This window comes from Phycodurus eques, chromosome 5, assembly GCF_024500275.1.
Source record: "Phycodurus eques isolate BA_2022a chromosome 5, UOR_Pequ_1.1, whole genome shotgun sequence".
Taxonomy (NCBI): Eukaryota; Metazoa; Chordata; class Actinopteri; order Syngnathiformes; family Syngnathidae; genus Phycodurus; species Phycodurus eques.
In genome coordinates, this window is record NC_084529.1 from 21,955,012 (window position 1) to 21,973,512 (window position 18,501).

General features: G+C 42.7%; 1 protein-coding gene across 2 annotated transcripts in view; it reads right to left on the minus strand.

Annotated features, from left to right (window-relative positions):
• The window catches only part of met (MET proto-oncogene, receptor tyrosine kinase), a 76,185-nt gene that overhangs the window by 35,427 nt on the left and 22,257 nt on the right, over positions 1-18,501 (minus strand). For both annotated transcript variants that reach the window (XM_061678079.1, XM_061678080.1), the window contains exons 4-11: positions 16,204-16,407; positions 10,001-10,126; positions 9,687-9,863; positions 6,839-6,996; positions 6,324-6,441; positions 5,603-5,739; positions 3,446-3,610; positions 2,292-2,391 (exon numbers count right to left, since the gene is read on the minus strand). In XM_061678079.1, coding sequence (XP_061534063.1) covers positions 2,292-2,391; positions 3,446-3,610; positions 5,603-5,739; positions 6,324-6,441; positions 6,839-6,996; positions 9,687-9,863; positions 10,001-10,126; positions 16,204-16,407 — 1,185 coding nt within the window. The remainder of the gene's footprint in view (positions 1-2,291; positions 2,392-3,445; positions 3,611-5,602; positions 5,740-6,323; positions 6,442-6,838; positions 6,997-9,686; positions 9,864-10,000; positions 10,127-16,203; positions 16,408-18,501) is intronic.

The following is an 18,501-nucleotide window of genomic DNA, read 5'->3' on the forward strand; positions in this document are numbered from 1 at the left end:
AAATAAAACATTAAAAATCATACATGTTCTTATATTTAATTTCTTCTTTCATTGTTAAAAAAAAGAAATTTTTCTTCATATAATTATTTAAGTTTATATTTCGTCTCATTATATTTTGTCTCATTAATGTAAAATGAGTTGGTAACAATGAAAAAGGAATTGGTTATGTACTAAAGAATGACTCCATTTTAGATCAGTTACATTTAATTAATACATCTATAAAATTATATTAGATTATATTTCATAATTTCATAAATTCCCCAGACAATTCTTTTTTTACATTTAAAATGTTTATTCATTCATTATTCTGTTTAATTCGATTTATATGACTAATTAATTATCTAAAATTAATAATAAAAATAAAATAATAACTTGAATAATTATGATTAATAACTTTGGCACAAAGATTCATTGGTCATAATAAATCATTTACTTGAAATGTAATTAAAATGAAATTCCAATTATTTCAGATTATATTTCATAATTTAACTTATTAATGCTATTTTTTTAACTTGTCATGAAATAAACATGAAGTTTCATTAATAATAAACTAGTGTAATTACAGTATTTCATATTAGAATTAACAATTTAACAAAAAATAGGTAATTCTCTCCCAAAGTATAAACACAAAAAAGAAATTGATCATGAAATTATCAATGCAAAATGAATCCATTACATGTAATTATTATTTCACATTTCAATTAGCTCATATATATTTTCCGGTAATTTATAACAACCCCCCCCCCCCCCCCCCCCCAAAAAAAAATCGTCAGATATTTAACATGCTTGCATATAATTGAAAACAGCTTTTTTAACTGTTAGTAGAAACCCGGCTCTACGCACTCTAACGCAGCCGTGACTCGTGCATGTGTGTGCGTGTGTGTGTGTGTGCGTGTCTGAAAGAGATGTATAAGTAGTATTAAGTGTGGCCAGTGAGCCTGAAGAGATCCAGAACATCCTGAAGGCTTTGCCGAGCTACTGGACTTGAATGACAAGCGGAGCAGACGTTTCCGGTCTTTGCGCTGTTCCGTCTTCCATTTAACCTCAGCTCTTTTCCATCCACATCCACACACTGGAGTCTTTTCTCCTCCAAGTGGGCGTGAGGACGGCTGATGACAATTCCATGCGCTGCACGCGCTAAGCTACACTTCATTTGCTTTCCTTTTGCAATTCATCTTCAGAGGCTCCTGCTGGGTCTTCAGCGGGAGATTCTCGTTTTGAGTAATCACTGAAAAGTCTGAGACTAAGATAATAGTTGGAATGCGTCGAGAAACTCAGAGGAACAGGTACCACTATCACCTTGGACCAAAATGAGTATGGTTCTCAAAGAAACACACAAGTTACTACAGTATGAGTGAGGTTTGTACTTCCTGGGATATTCTTTGGTACTACTAAATTACTACAGTAGATTATTATTGTTTCATTCTACCTACAGTTAATTCCAGGTGCAAGTTACTTCTTGGTTACTTACCTCAAGTTACTTTTAAGTGACTTACTAGATTGCGTTTTACTCCAAGTTACTTACTGGTACAAGTTATTTATTGGTGACTTTTTAACCTCAAGTTACTTACTGGTACAAAAGGGCAGTCTGCGCTGTTGTGGGAGTTCAAACAGCCGACTTCATCCATCCATCCATCCATCCATCCATTTCAACACCGCTTATCCTGGTTAGGGTCGCGGGACGCTGGAGCCTATGCCAGCTGACTTCGGGCGAAAGGCGGACTACACCCTGAACTGGTCGCCAGTCAGTCGCCGGGCACATATAGACACGGACAACCATTCGCACTCACATTCACACCGTCACTGAGTGGGAACTGAACCCACGCTGCCTGCACCAAAGTCAGGCGAGTGTACCACTACACCATCAGTGACACAGCTGACTTCAATCACCGCCAATCAAAGCAGCTCCTCTCATTCCCTTTAAATGTGGCGCAATGAGTCTCGCTTTCACATGGAGACATCTCCGTGCGAACGAGCGATCCATGCGTGACTGGATCATTGTCACGGCACTCAGCAACGTGATTAAATAAAATTTGAGATGGTGATAACCGTGAGCGACTCAAATATGGCTGTGGACCTCATGTATCTATCCACACCTCAGAGGCTGAAATCTGATTGGATGGGAATAAAAATGAAAATCTAACATCCGCATGTACTTCGAGGTAAAAGTCACATCCACAAGAAATTTGCATCGAGAAACCAGTCACTTTTGGTTTGCTTTTAGCTACAACTTACAGGAGGAGGAAACTACCACACTGAAGTTACTCGCATCTTCGAGTGGTGGTACTCACCACGTGGAAGACGACGGCATCTTGTCCGGTGGTCAGGACCATTTCAGGCTGGAGGCCCGACTGCAGGAAGAAGCCGTGAGCCGACAGCGTGCAGCCTCCACTGGGGGAGGACAAGCGGAATTTAGCGTTACCATTGACACAGAGATACGCGAGATGCCCAGTGGGAGCCAAAAGCTGTTAGTGTTAGCGCTTTTTAGCCGCTTGTCACCTCCCACGCACTTCCTTTTTGGGCTGTCAGAAAGTCACGTAATAGTCACACTCAGCAAAAGTTGACTGTTTGATGTACTACACATGAAAAACAACACAAAATGTAAGTAAATAAGAAAATGAAATGGTGACACGGTGGAGAACTGGTTAGCACATCTGCCTCACAGTTCTGAGGACCGAGGTTCAATGTGTGGAGTTTGCATTTTCTATCTGGGCCTGCATGGGTTTTCTCCGGGTACTCCGGTTTCCTCCCACATCCCCAAAAACATGCAGGGTAGGTTAATTTAAAACTCTGAATTGCCCGTTGGAATGAATGTGAGTGCGAATGGTTGTTTTTTTATATGTGCCCTGCGATTGACTGGCGACCAGTTCAGGGTGTACCCCGCCTCTCACCCGGAGATAGCTGGGATAGGCTCCAGCATGCCCGCGAACCTAGTGAGGCTAAGCGGAACGGAAGATGAATGAATAAATGAATGAAAATGAAATTGTTTTTGTTAGTTGGACACAAATGATTTGGTAAATCTAACCAAATACAAAGGAGCTAATAATAAAAAAATATACATGTAAAATTTAATTAAAAATATATACAAAATATACATGTAAAATTAAATTTAAAAACACAGTGGTAAACATGACCCTGTCCCAACTTTTTTGGAACGTGTTGCAGGCATAAAATTCTAAGTTAATGATTATTTGCTAAAAATAATAAAGTTTATCAGTTTGAACATTAAATATCTTGTCTTTGTAGTGTATTCAATTAAATATAGATTGAACATGATTTTCAAATCATTGTATTCTGTTTTTATTTATGTTTTACACAATGTCCCAACTTCATTGGAATTGGGGCTGTACATTAATTTGCATGGAAGTGGGTGACGACAGCAGTCAAAGCATTTTTTTTTTACCTCCTTGGTGGAGGTCCTGGTAATAATAATAAAGTGCATCACCTGATGAAGGAGCGTGACGGCTGGATGCTGTTGATGAGAGGGTCCTGGTTGTAGGTGAAGAGGGTGGGAGCGTGGCGCTCTACGGAGTCCACCGTTAGTTTGACAGGCTGTGCCGACGGGACCGCGTGCGGCGGCGTTTTGCAGGTCAGCATGGCCGATGACAAACTGCGGACGACAAAGTTCCACTTTTAGGGCCTGATTTACTAAGATCACAATTAGCTGGCGCTAAATTCTGGGTTGATTCACTCTAATGGATTGTGGGTGCTGTTGGCAGCAGGTATAAAAGTAGTCAAAAGTAATACCGTATTTCATCAAAAATTTGGGAGAGCACTGCAAGCGCAAAATGAAGTTTGAAGTGTTGAAATTGGAAGTGTTCATGGATGGTACTTCACACAGTTCCAGACCACTGGGGCGCCCCAAGGTTGTGTCCTCTCGCCGCTGCTCTTCTCTCTCTTCACGAACGAGTGCACCTCAACGCACCCGGCTGTCAAACTTCTGAAGTTTTCAGATGATACCACTGTCATCGGCCTCATCAAAGACGGTGACGAGTCTGCATATCGACAGGAAGTGGAGCGGCTGGAGCTGTGGTGCGGCCGACACAACCTGGAGCTGAACACGGTCATGACTGTCGAGATGATCGTGGACTTCAGGAGGCATCCTTTGCCATAGCTGCCCCTCACGCTGTCCGGCTGCCTTGTGTCAACCGTCGAGACCTTCAATTTCCTGGGAATTAAAGTCTCTCAGGACCTGAAGTGGGCAATCAACATCAACTCCGTCCTCAAAAAGGCCCAGCAGAGGATGTACTTCCTGCGGCTTCTGAGAAAGCACGGCCTGCCACCGGAGCTGCTGAGGCAGTTCTACACAGCGGCCATCGAATCAGTCCTGTGTTCTCCCATCACAGTCTTGTTTGGTGCTGCTACAAAAAAGGACAAACTCCAACTGCAACGGACAATCAAAACTGCTGAAAAGATTGTCGGTACCCCTCTACCCACCCTTGAAGACTTGCACGCTGCCAGAACTAAGACAAGAGCGTGCAAAATCCTCTCGGACCCTCCACATCCCGGTCACCGGCTCTTCCAGCTCCTTCCCTCAGGTAGGCGCTACCGATCAATGCAAACTAGAACTAGCAGACATTCCAACAGCTTCTACCCTCTTCCAATCAACTTCTTAAACAGCTACCCTACAATTCCATTGCAACATGCTGCCAATTTTTTTGTCTTGAGTTTGTTGTCACATTTCTGTCGGGCCAATTATACATTACTCGTGCACTCACTGTAGTAGTCTCGCCACGATGCACTATTTGCATATCTGTTGTTGACCAATACTGGCCACTCATGCCAGAGTAGCATCTGCCCCACTTGCACACTGACTGGGGAGTATCTGCAACATTTGCACAATCAACATTGTCCCAGATTATCGCACTACTAGTCACTTTAAACTGCATACATTCCTTGAAGTCTTGGCGCCCTTTGCACAATGGTCATTGCACTATTGCTATATTAGTCATTCAAACTGCTCTAAGTGCTAGAGGACTCTGCAACCTTTTGCACCATTGTCCAAAAATAAATTAATAAATAAATTTGTAACGGCTTTACCAGCAACCCTTTATTGCTCAGTGACTGTTTTTTTTGTCAATGTCTTTATGTCTCAAAAGTGTTCTCTGTCAATTGACTGTCTGTTGTCGTACTGGAGCGGCTCCAACTACCGGAGACAAATTCCATGTGTGTGTTTTTTGGACATACTTGGCAAATAAAGATGATTCTGAACATGCAAACAAACATGACATACTGAGCTACCGAATATACTTTAAATGCATTGTTCAGATGATTTTGGGGAAGCCAGCAAGCGTATAAAAGCCGTGTTTTGTTTGATTTAACTCGTCCCAAGTGTGTTCAAAACATGGGACAGCAAACCCATAAAACTGGTCTCAATTGTTACAGGAATTTTGCCATACGATATGGCATGACTCCTTCTTGTGACTGACTCCAAGTCAGCCCGTAGATCATTCAGAAGCTCCAAAATTGCATCATTGAATAGACCACGTCGCAATCATTCTTGTTTCTGGCATACTATGTGCACCAGCCTTTCTGACGTGGTAATTAAGGATGCTAAATAAGCCCCCACAATCCGTCTCAGTATATAAAGTTTGTCACTCACCTCTGGATTTTACAGGCCGCCTTGCCAACAGTAATCTCTTGTTTGTTGCCGGTGTCCAGGAAAGAACCTGTGATGGTCAGCATGGTGCCGCCGGACTTGGGCCCGAACGTCGGGAAGATCTTGTCGATCACTGGATCCTAGAAGGACCAGTTTTGGATACACTGTAAGTTAAGCTAATTTAAGATACTTTACTTGCAAGTTACTTCAAGATGCAAGTCCCTACTAAATGTGTTAATTCTAGATTCAAGTTAGTTCTACATGTGCGTGACCTTTAGATCTAAGTTACTTCTAGGTACAAATTACGTTTAGGTAACTTTACCAGCAAGTTACTTCAAGATGCAACTAATTCCTTCATTTAAGTTACTTTCAGATTCAAATTAGGTTCAAGTTACTTTTTTATTTTAAATACTTCTAGTTGAAAGTAACTTCTAGACGTGAGTTACTTCTAGATGCAAGTTACCGTAATCTAGATACATTTAGATACTAGACACTTGTGGATACAAGTTGCGTTTTAGACTTACGCAACTCTACCTTCAAATCACTTCAAGAGGCAAGTCACTTCAAGATGCAAGTTAGCTCTAGATTCACGTTTACTTCTTGATGCAGATACGTTTATATTTAAGTTATTTTTAAAAGTAAGTTACTTCTAAGATCCATGGTTTTTACGCAGACATTTTAGCAGAGTCCAATTAGTTTTCTGGAAGGACGCCATCCTTCTTACCACAAAGGTGAAGGCGCCCTCCATGTGCACGACCTTGTGTCCACTGGTGACCTTGACGGCGTGTCCCGACGGGGTGAAGTTCCCAGCGATGGTGGGGGAACACTGCATCTCAGTCCACCTAAAAACACAACAACACCCCCCCCCCCCCAGACACAAGACTTAGTATGCTCCCTAATCCAATCATCATCATCACGTCCTGGAGGAATGCAACTGGGAAAGACTGGGAAGTGTATTTAGTTGTGTTTTTTTTAGTGTGCGCTTTTTAATGGATTGATTTTTGTTTTTTTTTAACAAGAGCAGAAAGCCAGGATGCTGGGTTTTTTTCCCAGCAATTTTCCACTTAGCGGAGTCATGTGCTGAATGTTGAACTCTGGGATGGGATGCGGGGGGATGGGATTCTGGGGGGCTTCTTAACATTCCTTTTTAACACACACAATAAGCTCCATTAAAGCTGCTCCTATAGGCGCTCTTTGTCGCATCAGCACACACACACACACACACACACACAGACGGACCTGTTAAGGTTGTCCTGTTTGGGAAGTTTGCAGGGGGTGCCGGCCAGCTCCACGCTCACCAGCGACGCCTTAAAGCTTTCTGTCCGGTCGAAGCCGAAGTTCCGGCCGCAAACGGTCACCACGGTGGTGCCTCGAAGTGGCCCAGACGACGGAGACACCTGGGAAGACACATTCCCATCAGACACCTTGGAATTATTTAATGAGGGAACTTCTCGAGTACTTCCTACTCCTTGTTACGTCTGGGGTACTTCCAGGTAACATTCTTTCTAGTAATACCAAAGTTTGTTCACGGTACAAGTCACTTCCTGTTACTTCCTGCTTCAATTACCTTCTTACTGCACCTTCATTTTCAGTGCAAGTTACTTTCTGTTACTGTTGCAAAAGAATCACATGATGTATCAACACCATGTGAGAAATGAGGGGTTACAAGTTACTTCTGCGGTACTTCCCCCCTCAAGTTACTTCCGGGTGAAAGTTATTCTTGGCTAGTTCCGGGGCACTTCCTACCTCAATTTCCTTCTTACTGCAAGTTCATTTTCAGTGTAAGTTACTTTCTGTCACTTTTGGGGTACTTCCTAACTCAAGTTGTTCCCTGGTACAAGTTACTTCTGGGATACTTCCTACCTTAAGTTACTTCCTGGTACAAGTTATGTTTTGGCTTGTGCTAAGTTACTTCCTACCACAAGTTACTTCTTGGTGCAAGTCACTTTCTGTTACCTCTGGGGTACTTCCTACCTCAAGTTACTTCCTGGTACAATTCACTTCCTGCTACTTCTGGGTTACGTCATACCTCAGGTTAATTCTTACTGCAAGTTAATTTTTAGTGCAAGTTTCTGTTTCTTCAGGGGCTCTTCCTCAGTTAATTCTTGGTGCAATTACTTCCTGTTACTTCTGGGGTACAGTACTTTGTACCTTAAGTTTTTGGACTAGTTTGTTCCTGTTACTACTAGGTGACTAACTACCTCAAGTTACTTTCTTTACTTTCTACTTCAAGTTTCTACTTCTGGGGTTACTTCATGTTACTTTGTACCTAAAGTTCTTGCTGAAATGATTTTGCCCATATAAAGTGATATTTTGAAATGTTTATGGTGTTATTAATTTGTGGCTAGCATCTTAAAGGGCGAAAACGGAACAAATGTCAACAAAATACTGAAATATGTTTTAGTTGGATGTGATTAGCTTGTGCAGGTGTTGCTAATGTTGTGTGTTTGATGTTGGATGCACATTCCAATCTTGAAAAGAAGATGAAAAGTGTTTTCTCAGGTTCTTTCGCGGTCGTAAAGAAAGCAGCGGCGTGTAGATCTTCTCTCGCCGCGGACGACACAAGAACAACACTGGCGTCGGTGGGGAAGCTCCATCAGAGCTGGAAACGGGCCACGGAATACTACTTGATGGAATACTGTCCAAACACTTCCACAAGCAGCATTCCACACGCGGGTCATCTGAGACGGTTGGGAACAGACTTTGTGACGGCATCACACCGCTTCACTGCACTCAACACACATCAAACACCGACAGACATCCTGCTGCCCAGTACACACATATACATACAATAACTCCATTTTGTGCTCGCCATGGTTACCTCAGTGGTTACGTCTGACCTCATGTTACTTCCTAGTGCAGCTTACTTCTACTCGAGGTTCAAGTGAATGTTACTTCTCGGTTACTTGTTACCTCAAGTCACTTCCTGGTTATTATTTGGTTATATTATGTCTAAGTGCAAGTTAGTCAATGTTATTTCTGGGTTACTTACTACTTCAAGTTATTTCGTGTTACTTGGAGTTTATTTCTTAATCTCAATCTACTTTTCAGCTACTTTCTTTCTACCTTAAATTCCTCCCTTTTATTATGAGGTTATTTCAAAACTGAAGTGACTTCTCAGTCACTTCCTACTTCAGGTTACTTCTAAGTGCAGGCAACTTCCTGATACAGGTTGCTACTTGGTTACCTCCATGTTAACTTCCTCAGCTCAAGCTACATCTCAATGTTACTTAATAACTTAGATAACTCCTTGGTGACTTGTTGGTTAAGGGTTAGGGTTAGGGTTACTTCCTGGTACAAGTTACTTCTACATTACTTCTTATCTAAAATTACTTCTAAGCGCAAGTTAAGTCCTGTTACTGCCTAACTCAAGTAACTTCTTGGTTACTTGTAGGTTACGTACTTATTTTAAGTTACCTACTGGTACAAGTTACTTCTATGTTACTTCCTACCTCAAGTTACTTCTTACCACAGGTTACTTGGTACAAGTTAAACCCTATCACTTTTAGGTTAATTCATACTTGAAGTTAGTTCCTACTTTAAGTTACTTGGAGGTTACAGAATTTTCTATGTCAAGCTACTTCTAGGTGCAAGTTACTTCCTGGTGCAGGTTACTTCCTGTAACTTTTAGGTTACTTCCTATCATTGTATTATGTTACTCATCATCTTTCTAGGTACATGCAGTACCTCCTGGTACAATTTATATTGCTTCTTACCTGAAGTTATTTCCATGTGCAAGTTACTTCCTGTTATTTACTAACTCAAGTCATTCCTTAGTTACTTATAGGTTGCTTATAGGTTACGTCTTGGTAAAGTTACTTCTTGCTTATTTATCGGCACGTGACTACCTCAAGGTAGTTCTAGGTTACTCAAGCTACTTCCTAACACAAGTTATTTCCCGGTACAAGCTAATTGTTATTGCATTTAGGTTAATTACTAGCTCACGTTATTTCCTGCAACTTCGAGTTTGCTTTCTTCCTCAGGTTTCTTCCTACCACAAGTTGGATCTGGCTCCAAGTTACTTCCTGTTACTTTGAAGTCAATATCAAGTCACTTCCAGGTGCGAGTTACTTCCTGCAGCGGTTACCTTGGTGACGATGGGCACACAGTACTCCTGTGTCCAGCTGGAGGGTACGGGGCACTGGTGGGCTCGGGTGCAGCGGCCATCACACCAGCCGCACTCCGTCACCCGCGACGACAGTAAACAGGAAGTGCAGGTCGTCAGCTGACCGCAGCCTGGTCCAATCAGGGGAACCTTGGTGATCTACCATAATTTACATTTCAAAGGAGTCAACGTTCATGGTAGAAATTGTCAGTATGTCATCTACCAGTTGCAACTTTGAACCCAAGTTCCTCCAAGTCGGTACATATCCAATTAGGTTTGAATGTCAATGACATCACCTTGTTCCCGGTTGCCAACAGCAGAGCTCCGCCGTCCTGTCCGTTGAGCAGCGCCACCGAGGACGTGACGGGTTGCGAGTCCAAGCGCAGGTTGACGTGTGGTGAGGCCAAGCGGGAGAAGCGAACCTGGAAGAGGAGCAAAATAATCACGTGACATATCAAAACCATGTGAGAGGCTCTTCACCACGCATCAACGCATAACAACACGCACTGTGAACACAAGCACGCTCACGTGTGCAATGTCTGTGACAAACACACACACACTAGAGCAACATTTACAGGAGAAATACAACTCTTAAGTTATACCTATATTTTGTATCCAAGTCAGGTGTTGTATTCAGGGACTATCTGAAAACATACAATACATAGCTTTTCCTACGCAACAACAACTACATGTACTTGTTTTGTTATATTTTCCATTTATCTATCGCGCTATATTCTATTGCTCTATCTCTGTCCATCCATCAATCCATCCATCCATCCATCCATCCATCATCTTTCTATCTAGGATTTTGAAAGATGGTGCCATTGACTTGGCAGCCTGTGACAAGAGTTTCACTAATTTTTCTGTTTAATTTGTAATTTGCCACCTTTTTTTGTCATTTAATTGTAATTGTATGTTGTATTGACTTGTTGTGGAGTGCTTTTATTGTTTTGTGCCTGCGGCACGGTGGCCGACTGGTGTGAGCGTCAGCCTCACAGTTCTGAGGAGCGGGGTTTAATCCCCGGCCCCGCCTGTGTGGAGTTTGCATGCTCTACCCGTGCCTGCGTGGGTTTTCTCCAGGCACTCCGGTTTCCTCCCACATCCCACAAACATGCACGTTAATTGAAGACTCTAAATTGCCCGTAGGTGTGAATGTGAGTGTGAATGGTTGTTTGTTTGTATGTGCCCTGCGATTGGCTGGCAACCAGTTCAGGGTGTACCCCGCCTCCTGCCCGATGATAGCTGGGATAGGCTCCAGCGCGCCCGCGATCCTAGTGAGGAGAAGCGGCTCAGAAAATGGATGGATGGATGGATGTTTTGTGCCTTCATGGCAACAGCGCCATTTTTTGAGAGGAGAATGTCGGCGCTATTGAACGGGCACTGCTGGACTATGATGGTACGGCCGCAGGGCGCTTGTTGAGGTTGCATTTTTGCAACAGCCTCATTTTTGTTGAGCAGAATATGTCGGCGCTGTTGGGCTCTCTGAAATGGTACGGCAGGAGGAGATGCGCCTGCGAGAAGCGTCGTCAACGTGGACCCGAGTGCGTCCTGGATAACGTGGAAAGAAATGAGAGTCTGCCCTAAAAAGTAATGTGCAGCGAGAGAGATGAGTAAATGGGAGATTTTGAGATTTTGTTTGGTTTCCTAGGTTTGTATTATTATGACGGCACGGTGGACGACTGGTATGAGCGTCTGCCTCCCAGTTCTGAGGACCAGGGTTTAATCCCCGGTCCCGCCTGTGTGGAGTTTGCATGCTCTCCCCGTGCCTGTGTGGGTTTTCTCCAGGCACTCCGCTTTCCTCCCACATCCCCAAAACATGCATGGTAGGTTAATTGCAAATGGTTGTTTGTTTATATGTGCCCTGCGATTGGCTGGCAACCAGTTCAGGGTGTACCCCGCCTCCTGCCCGATGATAGCTGGGATAGGCTCCAGCACGCCCGCGACCCTAGTGAGGAGAAGCGGCTCAGAAAATGGATGGATGGATGGATGGATGTATTATTATGATTGCTTTATGTTTTGTGTCCAGCCCTTTGATACAGTTACGGTTGTTGTGAAAGCGCTATACAGTGGACCCCTGCTATTCGTGGGGAATAGGTAGGTAGGTTGTTGTCCCCCCTCCCCAAAAAAATGTTTACAATTCAAAACATTTTTTTTTTAAATCAGCGAATAGGTGAATCCGTTAATGTGGGGGTCCATTGCCTAAAAAAATGGAGTTGAGTTGAGATAATCCATCCACCTCATAGCATATCATGATGCTGATTAGACAGCGTGATTATTGCGCTGCATTCTTTTGGCTGCCCACAATAAAAGGCCACTCTAAAATGTGCAGTTTTACTGTATTAAGGGGTCTGGGGGGTTCAGAAAACCAATTTCAAAAGGGTTTCAAATACAAAATTTGAGAGAAACCGGTCTTTTGTGTACAAAAATCTCTTGACCAAAAATCTCTTTTGTGTACAAAAATCTCTTACAACCTCTTGACCACCTGCACTGGGCAAAACGACAAAAAGACGGCATGAGTGTTGTTCATTGTTTGAAGCTGTCAACTTTTGCTGTATTTCAGTTTCCTGCTCACCCGTACTCTCCGTCACCACGCTCAGGAAACATTTTTCGCTCTGAGTCCACTGTGGGAATGACACAGCGGTCGCACTGTTTGTTCGGCAAACACCAGCCCCCCCCACATCCCCCCTTCCCCAAGCCGCCTAATACAATAAGCTGTAATTCACACCACCATTAACTCCTCCAGGCGGCCATTATTTCTCACTGTTGCAAAGCTAACATTGAACCGCTGGGGAGGTCGCACGCCTTACAATGTGTGTGAGAATTAGGAAGTATGTAGACAATCGCATCCAGTTAGAAAACGAGACCCGACCCCCCCGCCCCACACACACACGCACACAATGCCAGAAAACTCACCAATGTATGCATTTTAGAGGTCCCAAACACGATCCCCTCAGAACTCACTCAGTAGCAAAATATATATTTTTTTTAAATAATAATAATAAATAAGCCGATCAACACGAAATTGGGTCGATATGTCTATTATAAAAGGAATACCTGGAACTGAACCGGAAGTTGGCCATTTTGGTTTGGAGCTGCGATTTACAGCGAATTCCAGGAATTGGAAAGAAAGTTAGGGGGGAAATATCATCCCCATTCACCAGTTTCACCGATCGACAGGAAATTGGGTGGACATGTTTTTATCAAAACAGGACACGAAAAAGTCTCAACGACCCATGCCTGCGTTTGAGCCAGGCATTTTGGTTTGGAGCTGCCATTTTGGGCGAATTTGAGGCTTTGTGCTTTGTTCAAAAGTTCACTGATGAAACTGGGAGGACTTGTCTATCATGATGGGATGCACGAATAAATCTCATGGACCCATGCCTAAACTTGAACAGGAATTTGGCCATTTAGAGCAAATTTCAGGACTTGTGCTTTGTTTGAAAGTTAGAAGAAATTAGGCAAAAAAAAAACAAAAACAAAAATCACACCCCGTCACCAGTTCCACCAAACAACACAGAATTGGGTCGATGTGTATCATGACAGGACACATGAAAAGGTCTGAAGGACCCATGCCTGAAACTGAACAGTGAGTCGGCCATTTCTGTTTGGAACTGCTATTTTGAGAAAATTCTAGGGTTTGTATTACTACATGGGAATTTGCCCAAATGAGCCCGATCGGAAGCAGGTATAGTAGACAGATGGGTGACACTGTATTCCCAAGATTTTTTCCTACACAAGCGAAGCTAGGATTTGCAGTGAAATGTATTATTATTGCCATTAATAATACCATTAGTAGTAGTAATAATATTGTTCCTGTTGTAATTATTATGTAGCACATGTAACAAACATATTTTTATGCTAATATTTCAAGACTTTTTGTAACATTTTATAATCCTGAAAAAACAGTTAAAATCCATCACTATGCCATCCAAGCTTCTGGTGACTTTGCCACTTAATATATATATATATATATATATATATATATATATACACACACACACACACACACACACACACACACACACACACACATATATATATATATATATATATATATATATATATATATATATATATATAAAACAATATGGTGAGTAGGAGTTGAATAAGCTTACGCATTGGTGAAAGACAAGCGAGCTGGAAAGAGGTGACAGCTGCACGGAAAAGGGCGGGATGGCATAACCAATGGTAGAACGCGTGAGTGGTGGGTTACGGTGTGGTGGGGGTGCTAGTGGGGGGTGTTCACGCTGATCAGCACGTTAATGGCCTAGCGGCGGTCTTCGCTGACACGTTCCCTCGCACAACATTCCCAACACAGCGAGGGTCCCATGCAGCTGTTACTGTGTGTTTTTCTCCAGCAGCTGTCCTTTCAAATTAACTGTCCATCTATGCCATGCAGGACACAAGTACTGGGACACACCGAGAATCATCAATAAAAGAATCAGTCAGAGGCTATTTGGGTTTGTAACAGCATTGTCAGGCTCATTTTGGACATTTCCAGGTGTCTTTCAAAGACGGACTAATCCCAGAGATTTTGTCTGATTGCTACCATAGCCTGTATAACCTACTTGATAAACAACAATGCCAGCTTGCTAAAGATTTTTGTTTTGGTTAGAGAGCATGGGCGCAGCATGGCAGCAAAGTGTGATGACTCGTCATTGGTTAAGTGGCACAAACCAGAGGTTTTGGAAAATTCACCCCCTGAAGCCAATTTCACTCAGCAACACGAAATTTCTCAAGGATGTCTATCACAAGTAGACCCACAAAAAAAAGTCTCCAAATGTAATTCCTGAAAAGACACAGAAGGTCTGCCATTTTGGTTTGAAACTGACATTTTAGGCTAATTTCTAGTTATCCTCGCCCCAATTAATATTTTAAAAATTCAGCATGAAGTTTGGTAGGCCTGCAAAGTCATGCCTACAAAGACACAGGAAGTCCGACATTTGCATTGAAGCAGACATTTTATGCTAATTTCTAGGGATCCTTGCCACATGGAATGTTCAGAAAATTCTTCCAGTGAAGCCAGTTTCACTTATCAACATGAGATTTTTTAGGCATATCTGTGGTGAGTACACCCACAAAACACCCTTTGTGTGTCTGAAAAGACACACAAAGTCTGCCATTTCAGTTTGAAGTGGACAATTGATCCACATTTGTAGGGATCCTTGCCCCCTGGAATGTTTGGAAAGTGCTGTACCTGAAGCCAGTGTCACTTGGCAACATAAAATTTTGTTGCCATGTTTATGGTGAGTAGATCCACAAAAAAAGTCTTGAGAAGATATGTCTGAAAGGTTAGCAGCCATTTTAGGACAATTTTGGCCATTTCCAGGGGTCCTGAAAAGAAGAACTTGTTCGAGAGATTTTGCCCGATTGCTACCAAATCTAAAGCATGTCTACTAGACAGATACACAACACTAAACATTTGAGTTTTGGTCATTGCGCGTGGGCACAGCATGGGGTCAAAACGCTATGATTTGTCGTGCAACACTACCCAAACTTGCAACGCCTTTAACAACAGTGAATGACTTCTGCTTCCTGACTTAAATGCGTTAAAACGCTGAAAGAAAGGCAGCAGGTGCGAACGCCAACAAACAGCTGCTTTTTGCATGCTACACGCCAAACATGGCGTGAGTGGCGCAACACCGGAGCCTCACTGAACAGACATCAAGCTGAGGGCTGTCATCCCCAAAAAACGTGTGCACGGGTGATTTTTTTTCCTATGAAACATTTCCAACTAAAGTTGGAAAATGAAGATCCTGGATTGAAAAGGTTCCAATCAAATATGTTCAGCACTGCAGAACCTGGTCTAAAATGTTGCTAGACCTTTCAAAAGTACCCCCCAGCCCGCATTTCTTTGCCCAGATATATTACCCAATAACTAAATTAGAAAAAAATGGGTTCCAAAACACATTGGGTCCACCAAAAGTTTGCAGTTCCTGTGAAGCTCCTGTCCAAATACGGTGTTGTCAAAACAACCAACCACACAGGTTCCTAGACCTCTCAAAGTGGTACTCTCCAAGCAATGCCTTCCTTCAGCCCTGATACTTTAACCCAGAACTAAATTGAGATCATAGTTCCCATGGTCCAAACACACAATAGGTCTCCAAAAGTTTCGGAGGTTGAAATATGTGGTTATGCTAGTTCTTGGTGCTTGTAGTTCCTGGAACTAAAAGGTTCAGATCAGATATGTTGAGCACTGCAGACCCAGAAGGTTCCTCGACCTCTCAAAAGTATGCCACTGCAAGCAGGTTCTTCTTTTATCCCTGCTAACTTACCCCGTCAATAAATTGAGACAATACTTCCCATAGTCCAAACTCAGAATGGATCCTCCAAAAGATCCATCGGTTAGGTTATGCTACTACCACTGCTTTTCTAAATACTAAACTAACTAACTAACTAAATACTAAGGTTCCAGCCAGATATGTTCAGCACTGCAGACCCCACCCGAAAAGATCCTGGATCTCTGGAAAGTACTGCGTCAGTCCCAGGCCCCCCTTACCTGGATGAGGCGTCCATCGGCGGTGCCAAGGAAAGCAACAGCGTGCCCATGGACAGGTAGCACCTTGATGGAGGTTACCAGGGTTCCGGTGAGATCCTTGTGCCAGTACTCCAGACGCTGCACAAACTGGGTCACCTGCAGGCGGTACTTGCCCTCCTTGCCCTCATGGATGCCCTCGTGCGGGTCGCACTCGTCTGACGAGCTCTGCAGGGAGACGACAGGCATCAGACACTCAAAACGTCTTCGGTTTTAAAATGCTTCATTGTCATATAAGGGTAAAAAAGGAGTTAAGCACTGTCGATAGTAATCATTAAAAAAAACAAAGTTCCATCCATCCAGCCATCCATTTTCTACCACATTTTCTACCAAATTATATTACATTAATATTTTGTAAATATCTTCAAAAAACAAAATTCACAAAATTTGCTCAGATAATGAATAATTTGGGGGCTTACTTTATAGACAAACATGACATGATAACATGACTGTAACAATATCATTTTAAGACAGTATAATAGATTTTCAGATGCTGCCCTGCTACACCATGGTTCATCGTTATACTGTATCATGTTTTTTGAATCAATCTTGTCTTATGGGATTTACAGTACAGATGTGGGAAAGGAGAACCACCTTCTCCAGTGCACTTTTCAGCCATTTATTGAAAGCAAACACATAAATACAATGAGCCCACTCATGGAGGAGCTGTCGTCGGCCATTGCTCACGCCCAAACACTCATGCAGGCCGCTAACGTCACATGACAATATGTACAGTATTTCCTGTACGTTTTATGCTTACAATTTGTTTTAGTTTTTTTGCGCTGAAATACATTTACAATGTGTTTAAAAAGTATTTTCCATCCATCCATTTTCCGTCCCACTTATCCTCACTAGGGTCACGGACGTGCTGGAGCCTATCCCAGCTATCTTCAGGTGAGAGGTGGGGTACACCCTGAACTGCTCGCCAGCCAATCGCAGGGCACATATAAACAAACAACCCTTTGCACTCACATTCACACCTACGGGCAACTTAGAGTCTTCAATCAACCTACCACGCATGTTTTGGGGATGTGGGAGGAAACTGCAGGCACGGGGAGAACATGCAAACTCCACACAGGCGGGGCCGGGATTTGAACCCCAATTGTGAGGTAGACGTGGTAACCAGTCGGCCACCATGCCGCCCTAAAAAGTGTTTTAAGAAGTTTAAATGTATATAAAGTGTGTGGAAGTGGTAATTAAATATATATATTTCTTACCTATGGACTACCATGCAGATTCTCACCTATTGCAATTAAGTCTGGAACATATCCCTTGTGATAAACACGGGTTCTATGTAATGCTGAAAATTCAGTTCAAATCCCTTACTTTGACATCCATGCTGCAGTTTGGTTCTACAAACATTCTTTACTGTCCCACAAGTTTAAAAAAAAGTAAAGCACTTTTAATTTTTCTGAGGCTCAGGTGTTGTGTTTTTGTCATTGCGGGTCTCTGTTGGTCTTTGACATTAAAGCCCGGCGTATCTTCTTACACAGGCCGGGCCGCGAGCGTAAAAAGTGAAATGCAATCGTGTCGCCATCGTAGTTGGGACAATAGCGACGAGTTAAGTCCGGAGTGTACGGTGACGGGACCGCGGGAAAGGCACTCTGAAAGAAAAGTGGTCGAAAACAGGGATAACTGTGGCCCGGCGCCATCAATCTGTCACATGACAAACCTGAGAGAAACGTGAGACGTACAGGTGCAGTTGCAAACACTATGATAAGTCAAGATTTACAACTAGCTTATGTATATTAAACATTAAAAGACCAATGAGCCAAAAAAATAGAAGTGACCAGAGATCACACACAGAAAGCTCTGAATCATGGCAAAGAGGATGTGTGTGAGATAACCATAGAACAGAAACCTATGGAAAAACATGCCCTCTCCGTTGTTGTGCAGTTCAAAGTGCTATGACACAGCACACACAATGATGAACTCTGACCTTTAGCCTTTGAGACAATTCCAAGTTCATAGGTGAGAATTAACAATGGTTGGCATGACTCCGGAATTAAAATAAATGAAAAAAATTAATCCAGTTTCAACTATATTTGCAACTATATTTGGTGGATGTGCCTAGCAGCAGTTGACCCACGAAAAAGTCTCAAGAAGCATTGCCTGAAAAATACATAGGATGTCAGTCATCTTGGTTTGAGGCAGCCATTACAGGCCCATTTTCATCATTTTCAGGGGTCCTTCAAAGATAAACTTGTCAGTTTTCTTCCCAAATTTGAGGCAAGATAAATTAAATGGATGACACTAAATTGT